At 38.5% G+C, this 24,811-nt stretch overlaps 1 protein-coding gene across 2 annotated transcripts; it reads right to left on the bottom strand.

The window, feature by feature from the left end:
• Positions 1-5,138: 5,138 nt before the first annotated feature.
• On the bottom strand, positions 5,139-20,829 carry MINAR1 (membrane integral NOTCH2 associated receptor 1). Of its 2 annotated transcripts, XM_072618905.1 has the most exons (4): positions 18,486-20,829; positions 14,722-14,976; positions 13,869-14,026; positions 9,398-9,482 (listed from the first exon to the last, which is right to left on the bottom strand). In XM_072618905.1, the coding sequence occupies exons 1-3, from the start codon at positions 20,781-20,783 to the stop codon at positions 13,886-13,888; spliced, it is 2,694 nt and encodes an 897-aa protein (XP_072475006.1). In that variant the 5' UTR covers positions 20,784-20,829; the 3' UTR covers positions 9,398-9,482; positions 13,869-13,885. The 2 variants fall into 2 exon arrangements, with proteins under 2 accessions (XP_072474996.1, XP_072475006.1); XM_072618895.1 differs by lacking the exon at positions 13,869-14,026 and having other exon boundaries at positions 5,139-9,482.
• Positions 20,830-24,811: the final 3,982 nt, after the last annotated feature.

Genomic DNA, 24,811 nt, shown 5'->3' with positions numbered 1-24,811 from the left:
ACTTTTTACTTTTGACTTCATTTGTAATTTGAAGTAGATTATCAAAGTGTTGTCAAGTGACAAGCCTCGGAGGGTATACAGTAGATTAGGGGAAAAAAATGAAGTGTGGTTTTTATGTTGCCTCTCTGAGACTCATTTCTCTGATCCATAAAATGAGGGGATTAGACTAAGTTATCTATAAAGCCTTTTCTTCTCCTAGAATCTTAAAGATATTTGTTTAGGATGCTTCAAAGATTCTTGGAAAATTTTATTCTCTTAAATAGGAACAGGCAGTAGGACAAAATTGCTAGAGGTTGGCCTTGGAGCCAGAAGCCCATTCATTTATTCAGTAAGCATTTATTAAGCACCAATTTTGTGCCAGGTACTGCCCTTGGTTCTAAAGCTATAGAGACACAAACAAAACAATTCCTTTCTTTAAGAAGCTGACATTTTATCTCAGGAAACAATATGTAAATTTAAAAAATCAAATACAAAAATGGAGAAAAGATACTTTTTTGGCCAAAGAAAACTTGCCAGAGGTGGTGATAAACAAATTTTCTTTAGCAGGTGGCACTTTATTTGAGCTTTGAAGAAAACTAGGAATTGGGGAGGAGCCAAGATGGTGGAGTAGAAAGATACACATATGCTAGCTCCTAACCCACAGCCCATAAAATACCCGTAAAGAAGAACTCCCAACAAATTCTGGAGCAGCAGAAGCCACAGAATAATGGAGCAGATGAGATTTCTGTTCCAGAGAGACCTGAAAAACCAACACCAAAAGTCCGTCATGCCCCGGACCCAGAGCAGAGCCCAGACCTGCCTCAGCCATGGCACCAAAAAGGAGCAGATCCCAGCAGGCTTCAGGGACAGAATCTCCAGCGGCCGAGCAGGTCCCTCTACCCACAGGCACCAAAGATCAGTGAGAGGGTCTTTTTGGCTGGCTGAGAGGGGAGCGGGGTGTCCCCATGAATCAGGTCCCCTCAGGAGGCAGCAGTGGAGACAGCAGCACACAGGGGCTCCCTAAGCAGGCAGGGGCTGGGATCCATTGTTGAAGGTCTCTGTGTAAACCCCCTGAGGGAACTGAGCCCCGAGTGGCAACCCTGCCCCCACCTGAGCACCTGAACTTAATCTCACACTGAATAGCAGCCCTGCCCCTGCCAAAAGCCCTGAGGCTGGGAAGCAGCATTTGAATCTCAGCCCCTAAGCGCTACCTGGACAGATCTGGAGGCAAGATGGGTGTGGAGAGGAAATTCGGAAGTCAAGTCACTGGCTGGGAAAATGCCCAGAAAAGGGAAAAAAAATAAGACCATAGAAGGTTACTTTCTTGGGGAACAGGTGTCTCCCTCCATGCCTTCAGATGAGGAAGAACAAGGCATACTGTCGGAGGAAGTCAAGGCTTCTGCCTCCAAAGGGGACTTAAACTTGGCTCAGGCAATAGAAGACCTTAAAAATCAAGTTAGCAGCTTACTAAAGGAGAACCAAAAAAACGCTGAGGAAAATAGCAGCTTTAAAAAGAGGCTAACTCAATTGGAAAAAGAAGTCCAAAAAGCCAATGAGGAGAAGGAGGTTTTAAAAAGCAGAATTAGCCAAATGGAGGAGAAGGTTCAAAAGCTCACTGAACAAAATAATTCATTGAAAGAGAGAATTGAGTCCAGGGAAAAGAATGACTATGAGTTAAACCAAGAAGTTAGTAAGCAAAACCAAAATTTAAAAAAAAATAAAAGATGAGGTGAAAGAACTCATTGGAAAAACAACTGACCTGGAAAATAGATCCAGGAGAAATAATTTAAAAATTATTGGACTACCTGAAAGCCATGATCAAAAAAAGAGCCTAGACATTATCTTCCATGAAATTATCAAGGAAAACTGCCCTGATGTTATAGAATCAGAGGGCAAAATGGATATTGAAAGAATTCATCGGTCACCCCCTGAAAGAAACCCAATCAAATTCCTAGGAGTTTGGTGGCCAAATTTCAGAGTTCCCAGATCTAGGAGAAAATACTGCAAGCAGCTAGAAAGAAACAATTTGAGTACTGTGGAAATACAATCAGGATAACAACAGGATCTGGCAGCTTCAACATTAAATGAACAAAGGGCTTGGAGTAAGATATTTCAGAAGTCAAAGGAACTGAGACTGAAGCCAAGAATCACCTACCCAACATATCTGAATATAATACTCCAAGGGAAAAAATGGACATTCAGTGATAGAGACAAATTTGAAGATTTCATGTTGAAGAAAAGATCAGATCTGTATTTAAAAATGTGACTTCCCAGGACAAGAATCAAGAGAAGCATGAAAAGGTAAACAGGGGGAAAAAACAAGAAAAATCATAAGAGTCTCTCTAAAGCTGAACCGTTTACATTACTACATGGAAAGAAAATATTTTAAACTCTTCAATCTTTTCTCAGTATTTGGGGAGTTGGAGAGATTGTACACACACATTCACACACATACACATAGATAGAGAGGACAGGGTGGGTTATATCAGAAGAGATGATATTCACATACACACACACAAAAAATTAAGGGGTGAAGGAGGAAAATACTTGGAAGAGAAAGGGAGTAACAAAACGGGGTAGGCTATAACTCATAAAAGAGATAAGAAAAATCTTATTCAATAGAGGAGATAAGGGAGAAGGGGGGGGAAATAAAGCTACTCTCCCCACATGTGGCTGAAGGAAGGAATAACACGCTCACTAAATTTGATATAAAAATTTATATCACACCAGGAAAGCAGGAGAGGAGGCAACAAGTGGAGCAAAAGGAATGTTAGAAGGGAGGGCAAATGGGAGAAGGGAGTCACTAGAAATAAACACTCTTGAGAAGGGACAAGGTCAATTGTAGGGGGGAAAAATAAGGGAGATAGGGTAGGTCAGAGGGCAATATAATCAGTATTACACAACATGATTACTATGGAAGTCTTTTGCAAAACAACACATGTTTAGTCTGTATTGAATTGCTTCCCTTCTTAGTGGGGCTAGGGAGGGAGGGGGGAAGGGAGAGAAGTTGGAATTCAAAGTAGTAGAAACGAATGTTGAGAATTTTTACTGCACATAATTGGGAAATAAGAATTACAGGGTTAGGGGTATGGAAATTCATCTTGCCCTGCAAGAAAAGAGAGAAGATGGGGATAGGAGAAGGGTGGAGTGTGATAGAGGGGAGGGTACATTGAGGGAGGGAGCAACCAGAATGCAAGGTATTAGGAAGTGGGGGGAGGGGAGTGATGGGGAGAAAAATTGGTCATGTTACAAACTGAGGTAAAAGCAATTAGTATTAAAACAATAGACTGAATTAATTGCTGAGAATAAATCAATGACATCTTTAGTTTGGAGAAAAGAATTTCAGTCTAACTTTCCAAGAGGAAGGTAACCTCTGATAAAATATGGCATTGATGGAAAAGTCAAGGTTTTAATGGTAAATTTGATTTTATGATTGCCATTTAATCAGGAACTAGAACATGTATAGAAAGTCATGTCAGCCACTTAAGACTTGCCTAAAAGATGTTCCTTAGCCAAAGTGAAACTATAATCATATTTTAAACCTGGTTATAGAAACTTGCCATTTTTAGATGCTATGGGACTACTAAGTGACTGTTCTTCTGAATCTAACTCCAGGTATGGGAAGCAGGAAAGGTGATCTGAACCTCCATTTCATGATGCCAGTATGCTCATGAGATGCTGGTATAAACTGCTTAGGTGACCTCAAGGGAAGAGTGGGAGAAAAGGTGTTCAGCATGGGCTGAGGTGGGATTCTTTGGACTCAATTTCCCCACTGACACCTGGCAGACTTTAAGCCTGACTGAATGCAAGTGGACAGTCTACTCCTGCCTGGAATAGACATGAGGTTGGGGAGATATTTCCCTGCAATGTCCCTACTCTTGGTGGCAATTTCCTATAGTCAAAAGGTTTGTAAGCTTAATACCAGATCTATTCAATTATAGATTATAGGTAGGGGAACATCCGAGGTTAAGTCTAAAATTAAACTATTAGGCATAGGGCTTTAGACCTTCAACATTAAGTTAGGGTTCTTTAATTCTTAGTAATACTATGGAGACAATTAGATCAAGAGATTGTGAAGTTAGCAGTATAAATATTATCTGTGTCTCAGTTGGCTTATGTTTAAAAAAAAAATTCTTTTGTGGTCCATATTTAAATGCTTTAAAAAGATGTATCACCTGACTGAAAGTTTGAATTGCTTTATCTGTTATAAACTGTGTTAAAAATAAAACAAACAAACAAACAAACAAAAAAACAAAAAAACAAACAAACTAGGAATTCTGTGAAGAAGGAGTGCATTCTGGGTGTAGAGACCGGGGTGTGGAAAAGTGTGGCTATAGGAGGTAACCTCTCATGTATACAGAATAGAAAGCAGGACAAGTGGGTTGGAATGTAGACTATGTGGAGAGTAATGGGCAACTGGACCGTAAGGTAGTCACATGCTTTCTCAGTGCTTCCAGGAAACTCCACTAAAACTAAATTCAGATGAGTCTCTGCTTTCCATCTGTACCAGTAAAGAGAGTTTCCACATTAGATATTACCTATATTTATGACATCATTGATAGAAAAAAATATAAGGTAAGTACTTATCCTATGATCTCACTTGTGTATTTGTTTTCTTTTTCCTTACATATTTATTTCCTTAGCCAAATTTTGCAAATATTGCAAAGGTAAAATTCAGTGGAATCCAAATTAAAATAATTCTGTATTGATGAGGTCTGAATTAATGAAAATTTCCTACAAAATCAAGATGCTTCCTTATGCCTTTGTTTTGAGGTTCTGCAAATTACACTGGGATCCTTTATGATCATTACTCACATGTCCAGATGACGAAGTGTTACTTGCCTTTTATGATGTGCAAATGCTAATTTTCAAAACAATAACTTTTCTTTAATAGTTAAAGCTGAGATATTAAAGCTGTTCAGTAACACCTTGGGAATTCAAGGCAAAAAGATTATTAATACTCTTTTCATCACATTCCACCTCATTATTTCAGAAGCATGAGTGTTGACTAGATCCCTGACAAAACCATATATATAATTTATTTATCTAACATAGAAAATATCTTGCTGCCCCTGGGAAAAAGGGTGTTATGAAAGAATAAAATATACGTGTATATATTTTATAATATATGTGTAATTTTCAAGTTTATTTGCTATCTTATTTGGAGAGGCAAATCTTATATGATAACTTCAAACCAACCATTGTATATTAGCAAAATTTTATGCTCACCATTTGGAAAGAAAAAGATCTAAAAATATGCTCAGTTATTGGTATTATATAATATTTATTAAGCACTGAGCGTGTGTCTAGTGCTGTATAGAACATATAAAAGACAGTCCTTGCCTCCCAAAGGCTGTACATTCCTTAATAGTTCTTATTCTTATAAGTTCATTTTATTCTTTAAATATTATTTTGTTTATAAGGCATAAGAAAAAACAGTTCATTGCATTTTCATTATTACTTAAATATTAAATATTGTCTAATACACTTTTTTCCCAATCACACCAAAGATTACCAATATCTTTTCCTTTTTATACAAGTTTCCATAGTACAATATATGGCATATACTAGTTTGGTAATTAGTTCACAAGACTGACCACGATATTCTTGTAGGTTGGTTTTCTCCACAATGAACCTACTATGTGTTAAACATAAGACTCCAACATATTCATGAATTATTGCACCACTTAACAGAATCCTTGTTTGATGGAGTCCGCTACAGGTAAGCCATGAAACATGTAAGTTAGGATTTGAAGCACGTCTATCAAACTAGCCTTGCAGAAAGTCATATAGCAGCATGCCCTGAACTACTAATAATTTATTACCAACTAGTAGGGAAAGATGCCAATTTTGTTTATTACACTCTTACACAGATGGTATAGTCTAAAAAAAGTGGAGTGTAGGTAAGGAGGACAAAAGAGTTTGGTTTTTTTTTTAAGTTGTGAAGTGGTAATATTTTTTGCTTATCTGCAAGGCTGCATTAAAAAAAACAGCTGAAATCAAACATCTACAAAGAAAGATGAAATGATTATGAATTTAGTCATTGGATAAGAATAACTGTTTTAGTATATATTTCTCATACAATTGCATCTGAATATTTATTTAAAACACTTAACACACACATCCAAGAATGGTGACCCAATAGTGAGAGAGGTTGGAATTACATCAATTTCGCTATGAGGATATTAATCCTCAGGCACAGTGAACTAACTGCATCATTTAGAAGAATGTCAGAGAGTATGGTGCCTGCTATACAGGGATGGGAAAGGAGACACGGAACACAACAGCAACTTGCTGAGTAGCCACCTAGGGGAGCATCTCAGTTCAGAGATGCTTGATGGACTTTAGCAATGTTGCACAGGACTAGAGTCCTGGCCTCACTCCCCTGCAAGCGAAGGAATGTAGGAGAACCTGGGAGAGCTCACAAGCCAAGAAAAGTGGTGCTTTGTGTCTGAGGAAAGACAAGAGCAGATCCCCTCCCTCATCTTCACTAGATTCCAAGTTCCCAGAACCCATCATTTACAGATACAGGGCTCTCTTCTTCACAGTCACTAAGATCAGCATGGGTTTCTGACTGTAATGATCTACTGACAAAAGAACATTTGCTTTGGTAATATTTGCCAGGTTGATCTAATATGATCCCAGAGAAGGGTTCTGTGGGAAGCCCTTCTCATTCTTACGATTTTTCCACACTACTCATCCCTATGCTGTGAATCAGTGAAAAACATGCTGAATTTGGAGTCAGAGAACCTGGATTCAAATCCCAGCTCTGAAATTTAGTAAGTGACCTTGAGCAACTCAGGTCTTCTACAGGCCTCATTTTCTTCATTGGCAAAATGAAGGTAAAGATGGTTTCTATGATTCCCTTTTAGTTCTAAATCTATGATAGGGGCACTAACAGGTATGGGATTGTCTATTTATCAGTGAGATTGAATTTTGTTTTCAGAGGTTATATTGGAAGTAAATAATCAGTCTGGTTTTCTCTAGCTTCTCTCATGGCAAAAACACATGAGAAGGCACATGTTCTCACAGACTCTTATGCCTCTAAGCATAAGACATATAGTCACATTGCTCTGTGCATATAGGTTTTAGGCAGCCCCAAAGAGGGGACACAAAAGAGCTGAATTTCTGGAAAGAAGTGCTGGCATCTTTCCTGTTGATCTTACACCTGGCTAAGGAGAGAGAACCTAGAAGACAGGTGTAACCTTTTCTGCTCAACTGGAAGCCATAGAACAAGAATGCAGGTTGCTGGCTGTTCTTGTATCCATGCTGGCTTCATTTTGGAAGAAGGAGAAACTTTTGGGACTAAGGCTGAAAGCTAAGTGAGGAGGGTGCAGGGAAATCACATCTGATAGTTTATTTCCATTTCTGTATCTCAATAGGAGCTAATATATTGATCTCCTTAGTTGGAGTAGGACGAAAATGACACAATGAATGTGTCCAGTTCAGACTAAAACACTCCAACTCTCAGACACATATGAGATGCATTTAAAAATTAGACAATTTCTATCTATAGGCAGAATTTCAATCCTTTTCAATTTCAACCCATAAATTCTTATCTTCATACATGAAGATTTCAATGTCCTAACTGAAAGCCCATGGATATGACTTTGCAAACAGTTAACAAACTATTTCTTAAAGTTCAACCATGTAGTAAATTAACCAGTTCTAATGTGTTAATAGATTGATTTAATATTTGCTGAGCACCTTCCTACCATATGTAAGGCATATCCAAGATATGCAATTGAACATAAAAGTATATGTAATTACTTTGGAGTTTTTATAATGAGTGTTTAGATTGCTATTGATACAAAAATAGGTAATCCCTCTCCATGAAAGAATATTATAAGAATCCATTGAGATCGGAAAGAATTATTAAAAAAAATTCTCTTAGTCTTTGTTTTCCTTTAAGCTATATAACTTGAAATCAAATTTTTAGAAAGTTTGTTTCAGTAAGATTATTATTATTTACCAAACTTATTATTGGTTAAATTATTCACCAAATTATGAGATAAAATACTGGTGGGAGTTTTCTGTGTACTAGAGTTATGACATTTTTCAAGTAAATTATAAGAAAATACAATGCCCTATAAGCATATCTCCAGAAATTAAAAGAAGAGGGGAAATGAAAAGCTCAGTGCCCAATTATGGAATTATACCATTAGGCAAGCGTTGAAAACAACATGAAAGCAATTTGAAATTGCGAATGTTCATAATACAGTCTATCAAAATATTATGCAGTGAAAATATAAGAAGTAAACTGTTATCCCTATCCTGTGAGGAAGAAGATATGTTCCAACCTCTCTAAATTACATTAATGAAGAAAATAGTGTGAGATGTCCAAGTAGGTGAAATATTATCAAAATTGATGCTCATTACCCCTGCAAAGGATGGAATTTCATCCTTTGCTATTCATAATTTTCAAATGTTACTATTTTTAAAAAATGAAAGTAATTAAAGCATTTTAGATATTATTAAACACATTTTTTGAGGGTATATGTGTGTGTGTGTGTGTGTGTGTGTGTGTGTGTATTTGGGGGAAGTGTCAGTCTACAATACTCAGTGCTTTAGTCAAGTAAATTTCCAGGACGAATTTTCCTGCCAGACTTTGATGGAATTGACCTATTCTCCCTTCTCACAAATCAATAATGAGCAGAAGCAAGAGGGGTGTGCAGCGTAATAAAGTGGAGATCTGCCAAGTGGAAAAGAATTTGCACATGGATGGTAATGAAGGTAGAAGGGCAAGAATGAATAATCAAGAGCCCTTTAGCAATTTCAGTATGTAAATAAAGTCCTTTTATGGATGTACAACCTGCTTCTGTTGGATAATCAATGGATATATGACCAAGTAAAAATACAATACATTCATATTTCTTTACATTTTAATATCTCCTGGCCTCCCCAAAGAGACATGTATCAAATGTCTTCAATATAACACAATTGCTGCTGCCCACTTTCATAAAAAATCATCACAAGACAAAGGCAAATTTTCTTTTGTTTCCTTTTTTTTTTTGCTTGGAATTCAACTAGTTTTACTGCTAAAATGTTGCATTGTTTTGGTAGGAAAAATATTGCACTTCTAAAAATGCATAAAAATTTTGACTGAGTTGACTTGAACAGGTGTATTTCTTTCTAAAAGTAGACTTTCTTGAAAATTATCTTCATCATTTACAGAAGAACCACTACAATATCACATTTATTCCAACAAATTGTTATTATATTGCCACAAGATGTGAAAATACAGGAGGAGATATCTGGAATTATATACAGTAGACAGTCCAGTGTCCTTGGTCCTCTTTGTGGAGTCATGACTTCATTGTACAAATGGGCACTACAATAACCAAGATGACTGTGCAAGCGGCTGCCGCAATCAAGGCAGCAATCTTGCAGACCTTTGCTCTTCGGAACTCGGCCTCTTTACGTTTTAATAACGAATCATAGCCTGGAGTATAAATATCTTCCATCCAGTATTCTAAATTATTTGGGTTTAAAGATTCTTGAGTCTAAAAGTTAGAGGGACAAAAAACAAACAAACAAAAACCATGAATGCTTGGAATTGTTTAAAAAACAAAACATGTTAACATTTGTCATTCCTGGTACTTTTAATGTTAGTTTTGCAACTAACTACTACTGACATCCAACAAGTTAACATTTCTCCTCCCCTCAGCCACCCAGTTAGAAAGCAGACTGTTCCATCCATTCACTACAGCCTCACAAAGCACATTTACCCCTCTTTCCTCCACCACAAATGCCATGAATTTTCTGAAACATGAAAACACATCGGCCATATCTCTACAAACAAGTGAAATGTTGTGAAGTGCAAACCTACTATGTGTATATAATTAGAAATCTGTCTACACCTTCTATTCCCACCGATAAAAAACACTGGGGAAGGTTTTCACTTCAGCACTATGCCCATTGAAAGGACTGAGTAAAAACAGAAAAATAGTCTTTAGGCCAACAGGTCAGTAATTAAGCATAGTTGAAATCATCACAAGAATGATGCCATTCTGAACTATTTAGGAAAGATTTATCTTGAAAAACCAAAGGCCCCTCCTTGCCAAAGGTTAGAACAGTAGCAGTAAAATAGCTAACCAATTCCAAGTGAATCCTAGGATCTTAGAGCTGGAAGGGACCTTAGAGATCATGGAGTCTCAAATTCCCATTTTACTAATGAGCAAACTGGCTCATCGAGTAAAAGTCCTCATCAGTTACTGACAGAGCCAGGACTAGAGAACCCAAGTCTTGCGATACTCACTCCAGAGCTCTTGATTGCATTATACTTTTACGTAGGCAGACCTGAATGCAACCCTAAAGTCATGGCAATATCATTTGTTTGGATGATTATTTAGAAAACTCTGCACCCTCAAGTTAACCTAGGAATTTCCCCTTCTGGTCTGGTCTTAGTTACACTGAAAAATCCCTTTTTTTCTTCCCCCAGTAGGAAGCAACAAGCATCAGGTTTCTTAGCTACGCTGAGATTAAGGGACACTCTTCAAGAGGCATCTCATTTTTGATATTGCCTGTGTATTCCACTTTACATGGATAATTTTAACCATGAAGGACTGATACACAGCAGAGCAGTTTCCTTATTTCATGGTAACAGTTGTATTACATATGAAAACCAAATAGAAGCAGTTCTCTTTTGCATTTTTAATTGACATGCAACTAAAATTCAGAAGTCCAAATTTTCATTTGTTGGGGCTGATGGGGGTTGTTTGTTCCTGTATTTGAAAGAAAACAGCATTGTGGCCATTTTTTAAATACTTAAAACAGAGGTACATTAGAGTCCTACACATTCCTGCAGGAGCAAAAAGTACTATTAATCTGTAATAGGATGCTTCTCAATGACCATTTTTCAGCAGTTCTTGGAAGTCAGTGTTGTACCATTCATAAAAATAGTTTGCCCAAATGACTTCCCCTACTCCCCCAACACTCTACCCACCCACCCTTGCTGTATCTAATGGCCAGAAGCTTGGCTAACATACTACACAGAAAGTAACATTGAGAGCTGTTGAGCTGCTGTTGTCCTTTTACATCCTCTCTGTCTTTCCACTGAAGGCAGGCCAAGTTGATATCTAACTTCATTACCACAAAGCTATAAAGAACTGGCCCATCAATCTATCTTATGGCTAGAAGAGAGCAGATCCACACAACTCTGAAAATCTGGAAATAGGGGCTGTGGTGAAGGAAGAAATCAACCCTGTCCCATACCTAGACTTAATAAGCTTTCTGATGGAAGTTTTGGCTAACTGAAAATTATTGTGTGTACTGGCCAGATGGTGACTTAAACATTTATATCCTCAAAATCAGGTGCCCAAACAAAAGAAAAACCAAGTAGTGTCAGAAATGTCCTGCTGAAACTTTATTCTACCCTCCAGGGAAGCCAACAGATGTAGAGGTGCCAATAGTATGTGCCATTCCTGCTGGCAATGATGCATCATCTATCTTTTACGTGGACATATGATTCTTTACCTATGAACGCCCATGCTGTAACACAGAGAATCTGAGCTTTTGTCTTGGTGAGGCATAGGAATTATAGGGAGAAAATGAAAATGGAATGATTTGTCATAAATGACATCATGGCCATTGTTAGTTCTGTAAAAGAACATGATACAGGAGAAAGAGCACATTGGATTTAGAGTCAGAGGAACTGAGGAACTTGGCCCCAATTCCACCTCAGACATGTAAGAGTTGGGTAACTCTGGCAAAGTCACTTGCCTGCTCTACATTTCTATTTTCTTATCCCTCGGGGCTGAGGCTTGGATTGGACGACTTCTAAGGTCCCTCCCATCCTTAAATCCTATGATCTTGTATCTTTAATTATGGGTGCATTTCGTTGTTGGTTATATTTCAATGCCACCTGACCGTATTCTCATAGGATATATAAAAGGGGCTACAGTTGATTAATTGTTTGATTTTCCTTTCTAGATTTTTAAAGGAGAGAGACAGAGAGAGAGAGAGAGAGAGAGAGAGAGAGAGAGAGAGAGAGAGAGGGAGAGGGAGAGAACATAGGCTGACCTCTACCATGTAGGTACTTCTGGTGAGTTATGACTTGAGGGATATGATCTGAGTAAGCACCTCTATGATATTCACTTTCTAATACAATTGAAATTCCCCTAGGGAATCACATCTTAAGGTTAAGGCACAAACCCTAGAAAACTCAGGTCAAAAGTTACATATGCTACCAAGAAGATGTAAGATCCATGAAGGAATGTGACTTAATAACTATAGGATACATGTGCACACAATGCACACATCTAATAATAAGTTTTTCAAGTGATGTAGGCAAGAATAATTCAGTTGATGTCGAGACATGCCAAATGAGAGCAGGGTCTACACTTTCGCATACACAAAGAAGGAGGTACAATATGGTAGTGCACTTTCATCCCAACTTTTTATGCAGTTGCAAACCTACAAAGATTTGCTTACTTTGCTGGCTAGCTGACATACTTCATTAATATTACCACCAACATCATCTCAGCACATTATTTATGCTAATGAAGTGCAGTTATATTTAGCGTCTCCTCAGTATCCTCAGTATAAAATGGGAATAAACACTTGCTCTCTTTACTTCAGTGCTGATTTGAAGACCATACAAAATAGCGTATGGAAAGCTACTTATAAACCATATTACTGGGGGTTCATCCCCTTCTGTTCTACAGATGTATATACTATTAATACTCATCCAATTTTTTAACCTTCTCCCTACTTCTTATGCTTAGGAGATGTAGGAAGAGAGGATTCTGGAACTAGAAGAGGCCTTGAAAGTCATCAAGTTCACACCTTCAGTTTATAGCTAAGGAGACCAAGGTCTACAGACACGAAATCCCTTGCCGTAGATCTCAGGTCTAGTGAGTGACAAAGGAACAGAACCCAGCTTCCTTGATTCAGGGGTGAGGTTCAGTGACTGGACTGCCATTGTACCAAAAGGTCTCCTGGGATACTAAAGTATATTAGATCCCTTCCAAAGGAAGAACATAATACTTCCCTACTCTAAACCCTTGGCATGCTCACCTGAAGGGTCACCTAGAAAGATGATGGGACATGACATACACATATGAAACATGATATACACAGAAGTAAAGATAAATACAAAACTGCATAGTATTTATAGAATAAAAAAGTTTTGAAATATTTCTGGTTTAATATAGAAGGTCAATTTTAAGATACCATCTGATCCCTACTTATTACCTACCTCAGGTAATCAACAAACATTTATTAAGCACCTTGTGTGTATGGAACACTGAGTGAGTCACTGAGTGGGGAAGGGAGAGAAAAGAGGGAAGATCAAAGAGAATTGAGACATGATCCTTGCCCTTACTTCTTTACTTCTGAAGTTAATATTAAAAAAAAGTTCTTTAAATAATTTATTATTTAGAGTTAGCATTACTCCCCTCTACATTATGGGAAAACACGCATGAAGCTTGAGCTGAGTCATAAATTTGCAATTGGCAGGAAATTGGTCTATTGATTTTTGTATATTCTGTATTAACCTAATCTAATCTAAAATAATATCCAACATTTTGTTTGTCTGGCACTGGACTTGAAATTTCATGACTCCTGAGGTCTCCTGGTATGGAAATGCTTTTCACTACTGCAGACTGACAATTCATCTATAATTCCTAGTCTTAGAGAGTTGTCCTAGGTTCAGGCCAGTAAAGTAACTTCCCCATCCCATAGGCTGTAGCCAGGAGTTGTACCCAGGGTTTTTACTCTAAGGCCAATCTTCTTTCACTACACTGTACCGCCTTTCATCTTACACAAAGGAGATGCTTAACAAATGTTTACTGAGTGAATGGATAAACCCTCTTAGTTTTACTTCACAACACATTTAAACCTTTTAATTTTAGATTCCCCTTATTTTATGTGGGCCTTGTGAAACCAACCTTAAAGGCTGGGTCTCTTAACACCCAGTGCGAGCCTTGGTTGCTTCCATTCCAGTGTCTGCAACTAAACAGGGACATTCATTCACTCCCCTGTGGATGAAGCCCCGTTGGCTCCACGGCCTATCGCGTACTTTGAGGGCATAGCTGCGCCTTTGCTCCTGCAGTGATGTGTTAGAGAAGACAATTGGGGAGTGAGTGAAACTAACTGGAGGTGCCAAGAAAGGTGCCCACCAAAATGAAAACTGGTCCTGTAAGTACATGGAAAACATGTCTCTTAAGTTATGACTGCACACATAGAGTTCTGGTGGTGACTCTTACCTCAGAACTGCTTCATATGGAGACACAATCCATATGTTGGTTCCCAAAAATATGTTTATCCCACGTTCTACATATGGAAGGAGAAATCAGCTTGTATTTCATTAAACAGTTTGTCTTGAGCTTTGAGACCAAATATTATAGACACTGTATTTTACATAGCTTATGGTGGAATTTTAAACAAATCTTTATCTAAGCAAATGTTAATCACTCTCATAGTTGAACACACTTCATATATGTATATTTATGTATATGTATATATATCATATATATATGTTTTATATATATATATATATATATATATATATATATATATATATATATATATATATATATATTTCCCCCTCTTTCCTTTTATGACTCGAGCAAGTTTAGAAACATATGATTGTTGGTCAAGGTATATCTAAGTCCTTGGGATGGGATGAAAAGATAGTGACAATACTCACTGCAGGAGCCTTGACCAAATTCTTAACTACAAGGCTAAGGATCTGTGGGTGTGTGGAAGGGATGGCTCCTGTAACATAGGCATCAAACTCACCTGGATATCCAGAGCTGTCAGCTTCCCCTTTTCCCCAGAGTTTCTTGCATATTCTTCTATGGTCCAAGAGGGCTGGACTCGCTTTACTTCAGCCATTTCGGTCAGCCTCATGTCTGTGTACATTGGATTGCTTTTCATGTGTGACTTGAGTGACGCAGGGTAGGGGTGAGGACTGAAGACTTGTTCCACCAAGAAACCATCTTTTGGCTGCTTCGCTATTCGGTGAGGCTGAGGAATTTCATATTGTCTGTCTGCCTGTAATGTGATACAAAAGAATTTTCAAGGGGAAAAAAAACCCGGATGATTTGAAAGGACTTGGATGCATTAATTTCAGGGGATATAGCTCTGCTTTTCAAAATTGAAGTTATGTTAACTAGGATGCCCTCCCCCACGTCACCAGCCACCACCAACACCACCATGACAACACTACTCTGAAAAAGATTGTACGTATTTATTTTATAAAATTGCCAAGGAAACATTACTGAAGGCATAAGAGTGACTGAGCTGTAAAGTTGAGAAACCCATCATGCTTCTCCTGTTTAACAGTTGTTTTCTCTTTGCAGAAATTTGTAATGCTCAGGGTTATGTGTAATCATCCATAAAGAATGGGGTCTTACTGTGATATCATCTTTGGGGTTCATGCCTATGGATGGTGTCATTTCCAGGTGAGATCATTTTGTAATGCTTTTTTCTGCTGTTGTCAATTTCTACCTCCTTTCAGCTGATGATTTTTACGTTACATACACCAAGTTCCACCAAGTTCAATAGAACAAGGTTCCAGGAAAAACAATACCTCTCTCTCCATATCTAAATAGATGGGTATATTTACATACATAAGCAATATGTCTCTTTATGCACATAGAGAGAGGTGAAAGAGAGGGGTATGAGGGAGAAAGAAGGGAGAGAGAGACAGAGGCAGATAATAAAAGGGGTGAGGATGAGAGAGAGGAGTTTGGTCATGCTATGGTCATGAAAAAATAGCACTGGCCTTCGATCAGAACATGTGGTTCTGCCACTTAATAGCTGTGGGTTGATTCTGAGTCTCAGAGTCCTTAGCTTCCAGAAATTCCATATTGAACTGACTATCTTCCTGCTGAGGTGCTGTGCTCTGCCCTCCTCTTCCTCCTCAGAAGCATCTTAGCTCCCACCCTGGACTACTGAATCCCTTATTGGTAAAGAGTTCGCTATCTGTAGCCAGGTGGCTAGATACCTCTCCTTTTCACCTTACCCCTCACTTTCCATCTCCTGATCAGGGAAAAGAAGTCGAATCCATATTATCACTCTTGGCACAGATATTACTCTACAGCTCGCCACCCTTATGACTCCCAGACCAAAACTTCTGTCTCTAGCCATCACTCCTTGTACATGTTGTCTGTCTCCATTAGAATGTAAACTTCTCCTTTTTTGAAGAGGTCAAGGACTACAGGTGTATAAGACATATAACTGTCATACATAAGTTATATGTCTTAATAACTGCTAGATTTTTTCAATTTCAATGTTGAATGGTTTTGTTGAATTGTTTTCTGTCTCCTTAAATCATGGTTGTAAGCTTTACAATATTAAGGGATGGCATTTTGGGAGGAGGAGGAAAGGCAGGGAGGCAGGAAGGAAAATCCACATGATATAAAAAGCTTACAATAAAAACCTATTAAATATAAAAAATAAAGAATGTAAGTTCCTTGAAGGCAAGGCTTATCTGGGTTTTTGTATTTGTATCCCCATCATCTAGCACAATGATTGGTACATAGTAAACCCTCAATAAAAGGCTTGTTGTTGAGTACCCAAGATCACACAGTTAGCAGCAAGGTCAAGATTTGAACCCAAGCCTTTTGATTCTAACTCTAATACTCCTTCTATGGCACTATGCTGCTTCAGTCTTTTTTTAAAAAAAATTTTATTGTAATCTTGAACCTTGTAAGAACTCATATACACTCATCTACTCCACTGATATTTTCCAAAATTCTATTGGAATCGTATTACACTCTGATGGCATGAATATTTTCTATATTCTTTTTTCCATTATAACACTGCCCAATCCAAATGTTTCCTTTCTCTCTTTGGGGCCATTTCACAAATCCTTAGCCTTCCATGTTCTTCCTTTCAAAATTCCATGGTGCCTAGTTTCAGTAAGTATCCTCCCCTCTTTTCTCAGTTTATTCATCACTGCCTCCCTATCAGTAAGCCATGAGCTCTCATCCTTACATGTGAGCTGGCTCTTTGGACGAAAGGCTCATCAGACTTGAAACTTCGACCAAAGGGGTTCTCTATACGATATCTAAAATGAATATTGTTAGTTGGGGACTTAATAAGAATGAATCTGGACTAAAAGGTTAATCTTTGCTATCACAAAGAGGAATTTGAGCCCTGGTAGGTTGCTCACAGTATGGAGGCTTTCAGAGAGAAAATTTTAAAAACTTGCCATAAGGTACCTATATGGAGCCCAATAATACATCAACTACATTCCCAAAGTGTTCACATGAAGTTAATAGATTATCCCTTTATTTAGACATTTTGAGGAGTTGGAGTGGGGTAAGGGTAGAATGGGGCACCTGAAAGCAATCTTGCTTTTGCCAAAAGGATTTGAACACGTCTTTAGGGGCTCTGGAGTCTTCTGATATATTGTCTGTTCTGTGGCCATCTGCCATGACCTAGCTTATTCCCAATGGTTATCAGAAAAATGCTGTCTCCTTACCTCTGCTCCTTCAAGCCTCTACTGAAATTTTGCTTTCTGTAGGAAGATTTTTTCATCTCCTTTAACCTCTTCCCACAATTCTAGTGTTCTTCTTTTGAGGTTATCAACCAACTATATATCTATCTGGCATGCATAACTTTTTTGTGTATGGCCTCCATGATTTGAATATAAGCTCCTGGAGAGCAACAACCACATGTGGACTTACTTTTTTTGACATCCTTAATCACTTAACTATTTCTTGACTCATTTCATGAGGATAAGACTTTAAGTCATCGTTTGGGATTTGATTATGCATCAGGACCCTGACTGTGCTTCTTAGATAGGTCATAGAGAACAAAGGATCATAAATATAGAGCTAGAAGGGACCTCAGAAACTATCTAGTTAACCCCCCTCATTTTACAGATGGGGAAAATAAGGCTGAGTAAGGTTAAGTGTTTTGTCCAAGGTCACATAGCATCAGAGGCAGTATCTGAACCCAGATTTTCTGACTTCAGAGCTAGTGTTCTTTCCACCCCACTCCCACCCCATTATTATGTCTCAGCATGGGGATGATTCAGTTGGCTAAGACTATTGTGAATCAGAGCCAACTCTTTACACTGGGCATACAAAAGGGTTCAGGGAGATTTGCCAGAGTCTATCAGGGAGAGATCCTGAAAGGGAGTTGAGATTCCCAGGGGATACTCTGGATACAGACAAAATGAGCCGAAGAGATATGATTTGGATGGGAACTACTCCCATATCGAACCCCATATTATATAGCCTAGAATTTGGGGTTCCTGGCCATGTGTGATATTTGGATCAAATTGTCTTCTGCCTGCAACAACCTAGCATGTACATCTTGTAACTGACTGACCCCCTTAGTCAAGAGCAGCTCAGTTCTGTTGAGCTGTATAAAGAGCTTTCTACAGTAAATAGAAGATTGGCTAAATCCAGATGGAAATGGCAGTGGGCAGAAAAGGAGGGGGTGCCCTGTAATGTAATGGCTGGACTTTCAGACAAGCTGAGAATATTTTATAGCTTGTGTCCATACTCTTCTAAAGTATTGATTACACGAGCTTAAATTGAAATTACCTCTTTTGATTTTCTGTGCCAGTCTTTATTTTCTGCAGCTCCTCTGTCTTTTATCTCTTCTTCATTGAGGCCAACCTCATTGGTGTAAGTGATCGCCCTCCAGTCTCTGGGAGAATTGGAAATGCTTGCTATTTTGGACTCAGTAGCACTATTCTCCTCAGTCAGTGACCTTGAGGACCTTCTGGTAAACAGACTCTTTTTTAAGGCCTTGACTCGAAGGCTTTCACTGTTGCTTCCACTAGCATCAGAACAGCACCAGTCCGGACTATTTTCCAATTTGCTTCCATGGGAGCCGTTGTGGGGATGAAATATTTGGGGAGAGGTGCTGTCATCAGAAGGAACCTCACTTGTTAAGGAATTTAGATCGATCTGTACACTGACTTTCTCAGGCTGCTGTATCCTTTGATCCAACCTGTTTAATTTGCCTAAAACTTGAGAGATTTCCTCTCTGACCCCTGACAGAGATTCCAGTTTTCTTTCTATCTCACCAATCCTAAGCACTAGTTTGCAAACACTCGTTTTCAACTCATCTTCATGATTGTCCTTTTCAGATCGGACCCCCTTGTCTATCTTATTGCCAATGTTCCCACTGGGAATTTTGGTGAGGTTATGCTCAGGTGAGCTGTCACAGTCTGATTTATTCAACTGAGATAAGGATCCGGTGCTGTTGTAACAAGAGGACTGTATCACTCCAGTGGAGCCAGAGATGCTCATGTCGTCCAGAAACCGAAAAATGTCACTGATGTCATCACTAACGATTTCTGAGTCTTCATCTGATTGCTTCATGGAATGCCTTTCTCCATACTTGCTCTGACTGGAGGCACACAGATCTTTACATTTCTTGAGCTCCAAAATGTGCTGGTCAGTTTGAGTCCCCACGCTGCTTGTTTTGTCCATGCTCATCTGAACTGTGGTACAGTTAATGCTTTTGTCTTTAAACTTTTTGATCTGCTCATGTTTCTCCATGTCAATGGGAGAGGCAAGTTCTTTAGGCTTGTGAACATTTTGCTTCACTGCATAGCTTGTGGGGATAATTGCTTGTTGATCTTTTGGATTTAAATATGTCTGGTGCCTGTCTGGGGCTGAAAAATTAGAAGGTTGATTGCTTGAACCCTGATATCGAGGTTTCTCATCAGCTGGGTTCCTATTGAAAAAAGACCTTTCAAAGTCAGGAACCTCCTCAGTGTTTAAACTCCAGCTCTTTGCTGGCCAGGCAGTCTGTTTACTTGGCCTCCCTGACCACCTCTTCCCTTCTTGGGCCCCTAGAACTGTAGTGGGTCCAAAATATGTAGAAGCTTGGAGATCATCCAAGCTCTCATGCTTTGCCCGTCTTTTGTCAGGGACAGGAGAGTAAACAGGATTTAAATATTGGCTATTGTATGGCATTTCAAAGCTGTGATTAAAGAAGGCTGGCTTATGAGTTTCTTTTCTGGTCTGAGGCTCTCCCAGCACATCATCTGCTTTCTTGCCAGGGGGCACTAAGCTCGGTGACACTGTGATCAGATTATGAAAATCTTCTTTAAAAATGTTTCTCTTCTGCACACAGGACTGGACCACAAAGGGCTCCTCATTGGAAATGAAGGTTTCTTTGATCCCGGGGTTCATGGGTAAGGAGTCTTGATCTGATATAGATTCATTCTCAATGTTCATGGGAAAATAAGTGCTCTGCATTTCACATGGTTGAGAATTTGCAATGGAGTAGGATGCCAGGGCTTGCAGCCTGTCAAGGGAGGCTGCCCGGCTTTTTGTCTCCTTATTAACTCCCAACAAAAAGTTCGGCTCTGAGGCAGGTACGAACTGTTGGCAATCTTTGCAGTCCATCTTTCTACACTTTGATGATTGTCTGGTTGGATAGCCTCGATTAAATTCTCTATCTCTTGGCTCACAATTAGGAGGCACGCAGTCTATCACGTTGCATATCTCAGTGTCAGACCTGCATGATTCGAATGATTCATTCTTCCTAACTTTCTGTCTTGCTGCAGGCAATTTTTCCTTTGCTGCACCCCCATTCATTTGGATCAGGTTGAATATCGTTACTATATCTGCAGCCACCATGATTTTCTTTGATTGCTGATTGTTCACAGTGCATCTCATTTTGTCTTTGAATAAAGTCGCTGGGAAATTTGGATCAAGACAAGCTGTATAAAACAGCACACTTCTCAACTTGGCTAGCTGAGATAAATCAAATCGAGCACACAATGATTTGCAAAGGTCCTGGTAGGAAACTGTATTCTGTTTGGTGTCTAGCTCCTCCAAAATCTTCACCAAGAAGAGGGATGATTCCTGGTTAGTCTCCATGATTTCGATTGATTAAGGTTCACTGTCTACACTGAAAATTGCAGGTCAGTTCTACAGGGACAAACAAACACCAAAGGAGGAAAAAAGATCAAATGGTCACAGATTAACCAGAGAGATATCAGTAAGCATTTATGAAGCACACATAGCATCCCACAACTATAGATTTAAATGACTACACTAACCCATCTGGTATGGGCACGTCCTAGAAGTCAAATCATAAGAGTGACGAGATTTCACGATACATAATTGTCATTGTCTGCTCAACATCTAAATAGTCATCAGAAAGTATAGACACATCACATCATTTGACAACGCTTGATTTTCACTAGTCACACTACGTTTAGAACAGGCATTTTTCACGCTTGACTGGCTATCGATTTTAAAAATGATTTAGTTAATGAATATCCGCCACAGTGCAGCAGGGAACAGAATATTTTAAAATAAACATTGATATTCAATGGCTGTCTCTTTTTCTTTTTGGAAGACTTCTCTTCATTTATATTGGAATGCCTAGCTCCTTCCAAGGCTCAGCTCATTCTATTTCATTCTACTCATTTTCATTGCATTGCATTTTATTTCAATCTCCCCAGTAGTCTACCTTTGTACCTACAGGCTACTTTCCATATATTTTGAATTTACTTATCTATGTAGATACATTTCCTCCCTTCCCCCTCCCCCAGGAGATTGCAAGCTCCCAGAGGTCAGGGATTGTTTCATTTTTGTCTTTGTCTCCCCAGTGCATAGGGTAGTGCCTTACACATGATACAGGAGATGATTAATAAATGCTTATTGATTTGAATGGAATGAGTACAGCAGCTTCTCCTAAAGAATTTTATAAAACATAAACTCATTTGCTTCAGTAAGATTCCTGAGGGAACCAAAGGAGCAGATGGTTTGTTTGGTCTATATTTTATGGAAGAGGAAAGAGAGTCATAGAGAAAAAAAGGGAATGTTTCTTTTCTTTCTTCTTCTTTTTTTTTTTGGTATCACTACCATCCAGCTATCTTGTACATGGTAAGTGTTTAATAACATTTTGTTAAAATTGATTTGAATTGATAGACATAATGAGGGATAGCAGGTTATATGAAAAAGAGTGGGTGATAGGAGGGGCAATTGACCCAAGAGATAACAAATCTCAGAAAGGACAGGAATTAGAATTCAGGTACATTTCAACATTCAGTTCCAAAATAGTAACAGTCTTTGAATGAAGTACTCCAAGGACAGAGAAATCACCACCTATCAAGGGAAGCCATTCAGCTTTTGGACAGCTCTAATTTCTATAAAGTTTTTCATGACATCAATTCTACACTTGCCTCTTTGAAACCTCCATCTTTTGCCTCTAGTTCTGCTTTATGGACCAGACAGAACAGGTCCAATACTGTGTCCACACAGCAGCCCTTTAAATAATTGAACACAGCTCTTATGTTCCACTGGAGCCTTTTCCCTGGGCTAAACATTCCCTGTTCCTTCAGCCAATCCTTAAATGTCATGAGCTCAAGGCCATCCACCATACTGAATTCCTTCTTCTGGACCCTCTCCAGTTTATGAATATCCTTTTATAGCTGTGATTCCCAAGACTAAACACCATACACAAGTGTTAAGTACAGTGGGATTATCACCTCCCTATATGTGGATGCTCCTCCAAAAGTAGCTCAAGATCGCATTAGCGTTTTTGGCCACCACATCACAATGCTGGTTTGCAAGTTTACAGTTTACTAAAACCTCAGATCCAATTTAAAATAACAGCTGACTATGCATGCCCCCAGGGCAGCTAGGAGAGCTCATCTTCCTGAGTTCAAAATCCAGCCTCAGACACTAAATGTGTGATCGTGGAGAAGTCACTTAACCCTGTTTGCCTCAGTTTTCTTATCCATAAAATAAGCTGGAGAAGGAAATGGCAAACCTCTCCAGTATCTTTGCCAGAAAAATCCCAAATGAATTCATGAAGATTCAGAAAATACTGAAAAATGACTGAACTGCAACAAGTACATGCTTTACCTATATTATATTTGTGGAGTTAATTTTTTGTACCCTAGGGCACGATTTTACTTTTATCTCTGCTGAGCTTCATTTTCTTAGATTTAAGCCCAATGCTCTAATCTATCAAGTTTCTTTGAAATATTGATTATCATTCAGTATGTTAGCTATCCTTATTAGCTTTTTGTCATTTGCAAATTTGATGAGCATTTCATCTATGACTTTATCCAAATAACTGATAAAAATGTTATATAGCATAAGGCCACGCACAGATAATTGGGCTACTCTATTAGAAACCTGCCATGTTACCCCTGAATCATTAAGAAATACTTTTTGAGTTCAGCCATATAACCAGTTATGAATCTGCCTGGATATCTATTTTATATCTCTCCATCTTCTCCCCAAGAAAAGTATGAGATACTTTGTCAAAAGCCTTGTTAAAGTCTAGATAAACTTTATCCCAGCATTCGTCTCATCTACTAGGGAAGTAATTCCCTAGTAGATGAGACAAGTCAAAAAAGAAAAAAAGGAGTGAAAACGAAGTTAGTGTGGTGTGACTTTTTGATCAAACAATGGTAGCTCTTTGTGGTCAATGATTCTCTTTCTAGAATTTTTCCAAGAATTGAAGTCAAGTTCACTGGCCTATACTTTGCAGATTCTATTCTGTTCTTTTTGTTGAAAATTGTGACATTTACCCTTTTCCAATCTTGTTGTAGCTTTCCCATTTTCTGTGATCTTTCAGATACCATTGACAATGGTTCGGCAATGACATCAACTGTTTCTTTTTTTTTAAGACCCATGAATGTAGTTCATCTGGGCTGGCTAAGTTAGGTTAATCAAAGACTGATATGTGTTTTCTCGTAATACTCTTCCCTATGTTCTATATTAGCTACATATTATTCAGTTTTGTTTAGTTGTTTCTAGGTTAAAGGTTGATTTCCTTTGCAGAGAAAACAATTTCATGTTTTGTTTTCTCTATGTTGTCAGTTGTCATTGTCCTACCTCCACTCCTGTGCCCAGTCAAGGTCCTAGCTCTGCCTCCTTTTCCCCCAATATACACTAAAAACTGTTTTTGTTGGCCTTAGCTTCCTCACCAGCTTCAGCTCATTTAGAATTCTTTGCCACTTTAGAATTTTGAGCTTTAGAATGCTTGCCACTCTTTTTCAAGGCTATATCACAATCTCTTATTCGACTTCTATAACATGGCCTCGCTTCCATCTTCTGTATATTTTTTCTTTTTCTTCATTTAATTTAAGTTGACAGGGTTGGATAAACTAGATAATCTCCACAGTTCCTTCTTATGCAAAGATTTCATTCTTTTAAGGCAGCAACTTGAGAGCGCCTTCCTAGCAAGCAGTTTCTTTTCCCATCTTACATAGTAGGATTTGATTCTAGTTAAAAAGGCAAAGCTGTGGTTTCAGACAGGGGGCACAGAAGCTCCTGATATAAGTTAGGAAAAGATAGAACAAGTGTGTGATGCCAGGCAGTTTTATTTTAAAGGTGAAATATGTGGAGGTCAATAGTACAATCTCTGAAGGAGAAAAGAAGACGTCTTCTTTTGTCATGATATATATAGCTAGGGACCACTGAGAACACACAATGGTTTTTTGTCTCTCATTTGTAGGATGGAAAAAAAACCCTCTCAATCAAAACAAATGTGACACTGAATGAGTGAGAGATGTAGTAAATAACCTCTAGAGAGTCAAAGAATGTTCTAGTAAGAAGAGACCATCCATTCAACTCTGTCATTTTTCAAGTGAAGGAACCAAGGCCCAAGACAATACCATGACTTGCTCTAAAATCTCACAGGGAGTCATAGCATAGGCACAAATTGCTCCTAGGTTTCTTTATAACTTACCAAACCATCTCTCTGAAAGACAAGAAGAAGCCTCATTTTTTCCCCCTATGTAACTTAGACATAAAATAAGATTCACTTTTGATCATCTAAGTTAGGTTAACACTATCACCTGGAATGAAGTAGGGGAAAAAATAATCTCAGGTAAATTTAGTCTGAGTCCATCCTTATTACTCAGCCACCTAAAGATTAAAAA

The sequence above is a fragment of the Notamacropus eugenii genome, chromosome 1 (genome assembly GCF_028372415.1).
Source record: "Notamacropus eugenii isolate mMacEug1 chromosome 1, mMacEug1.pri_v2, whole genome shotgun sequence".
NCBI lineage: Eukaryota > Metazoa > Chordata > Mammalia > Diprotodontia > Macropodidae > Notamacropus > Notamacropus eugenii.
The sequence above is the reverse complement of the archived record's forward strand: the minus strand, read 5'-3'. Positions and strand labels throughout refer to the sequence as shown.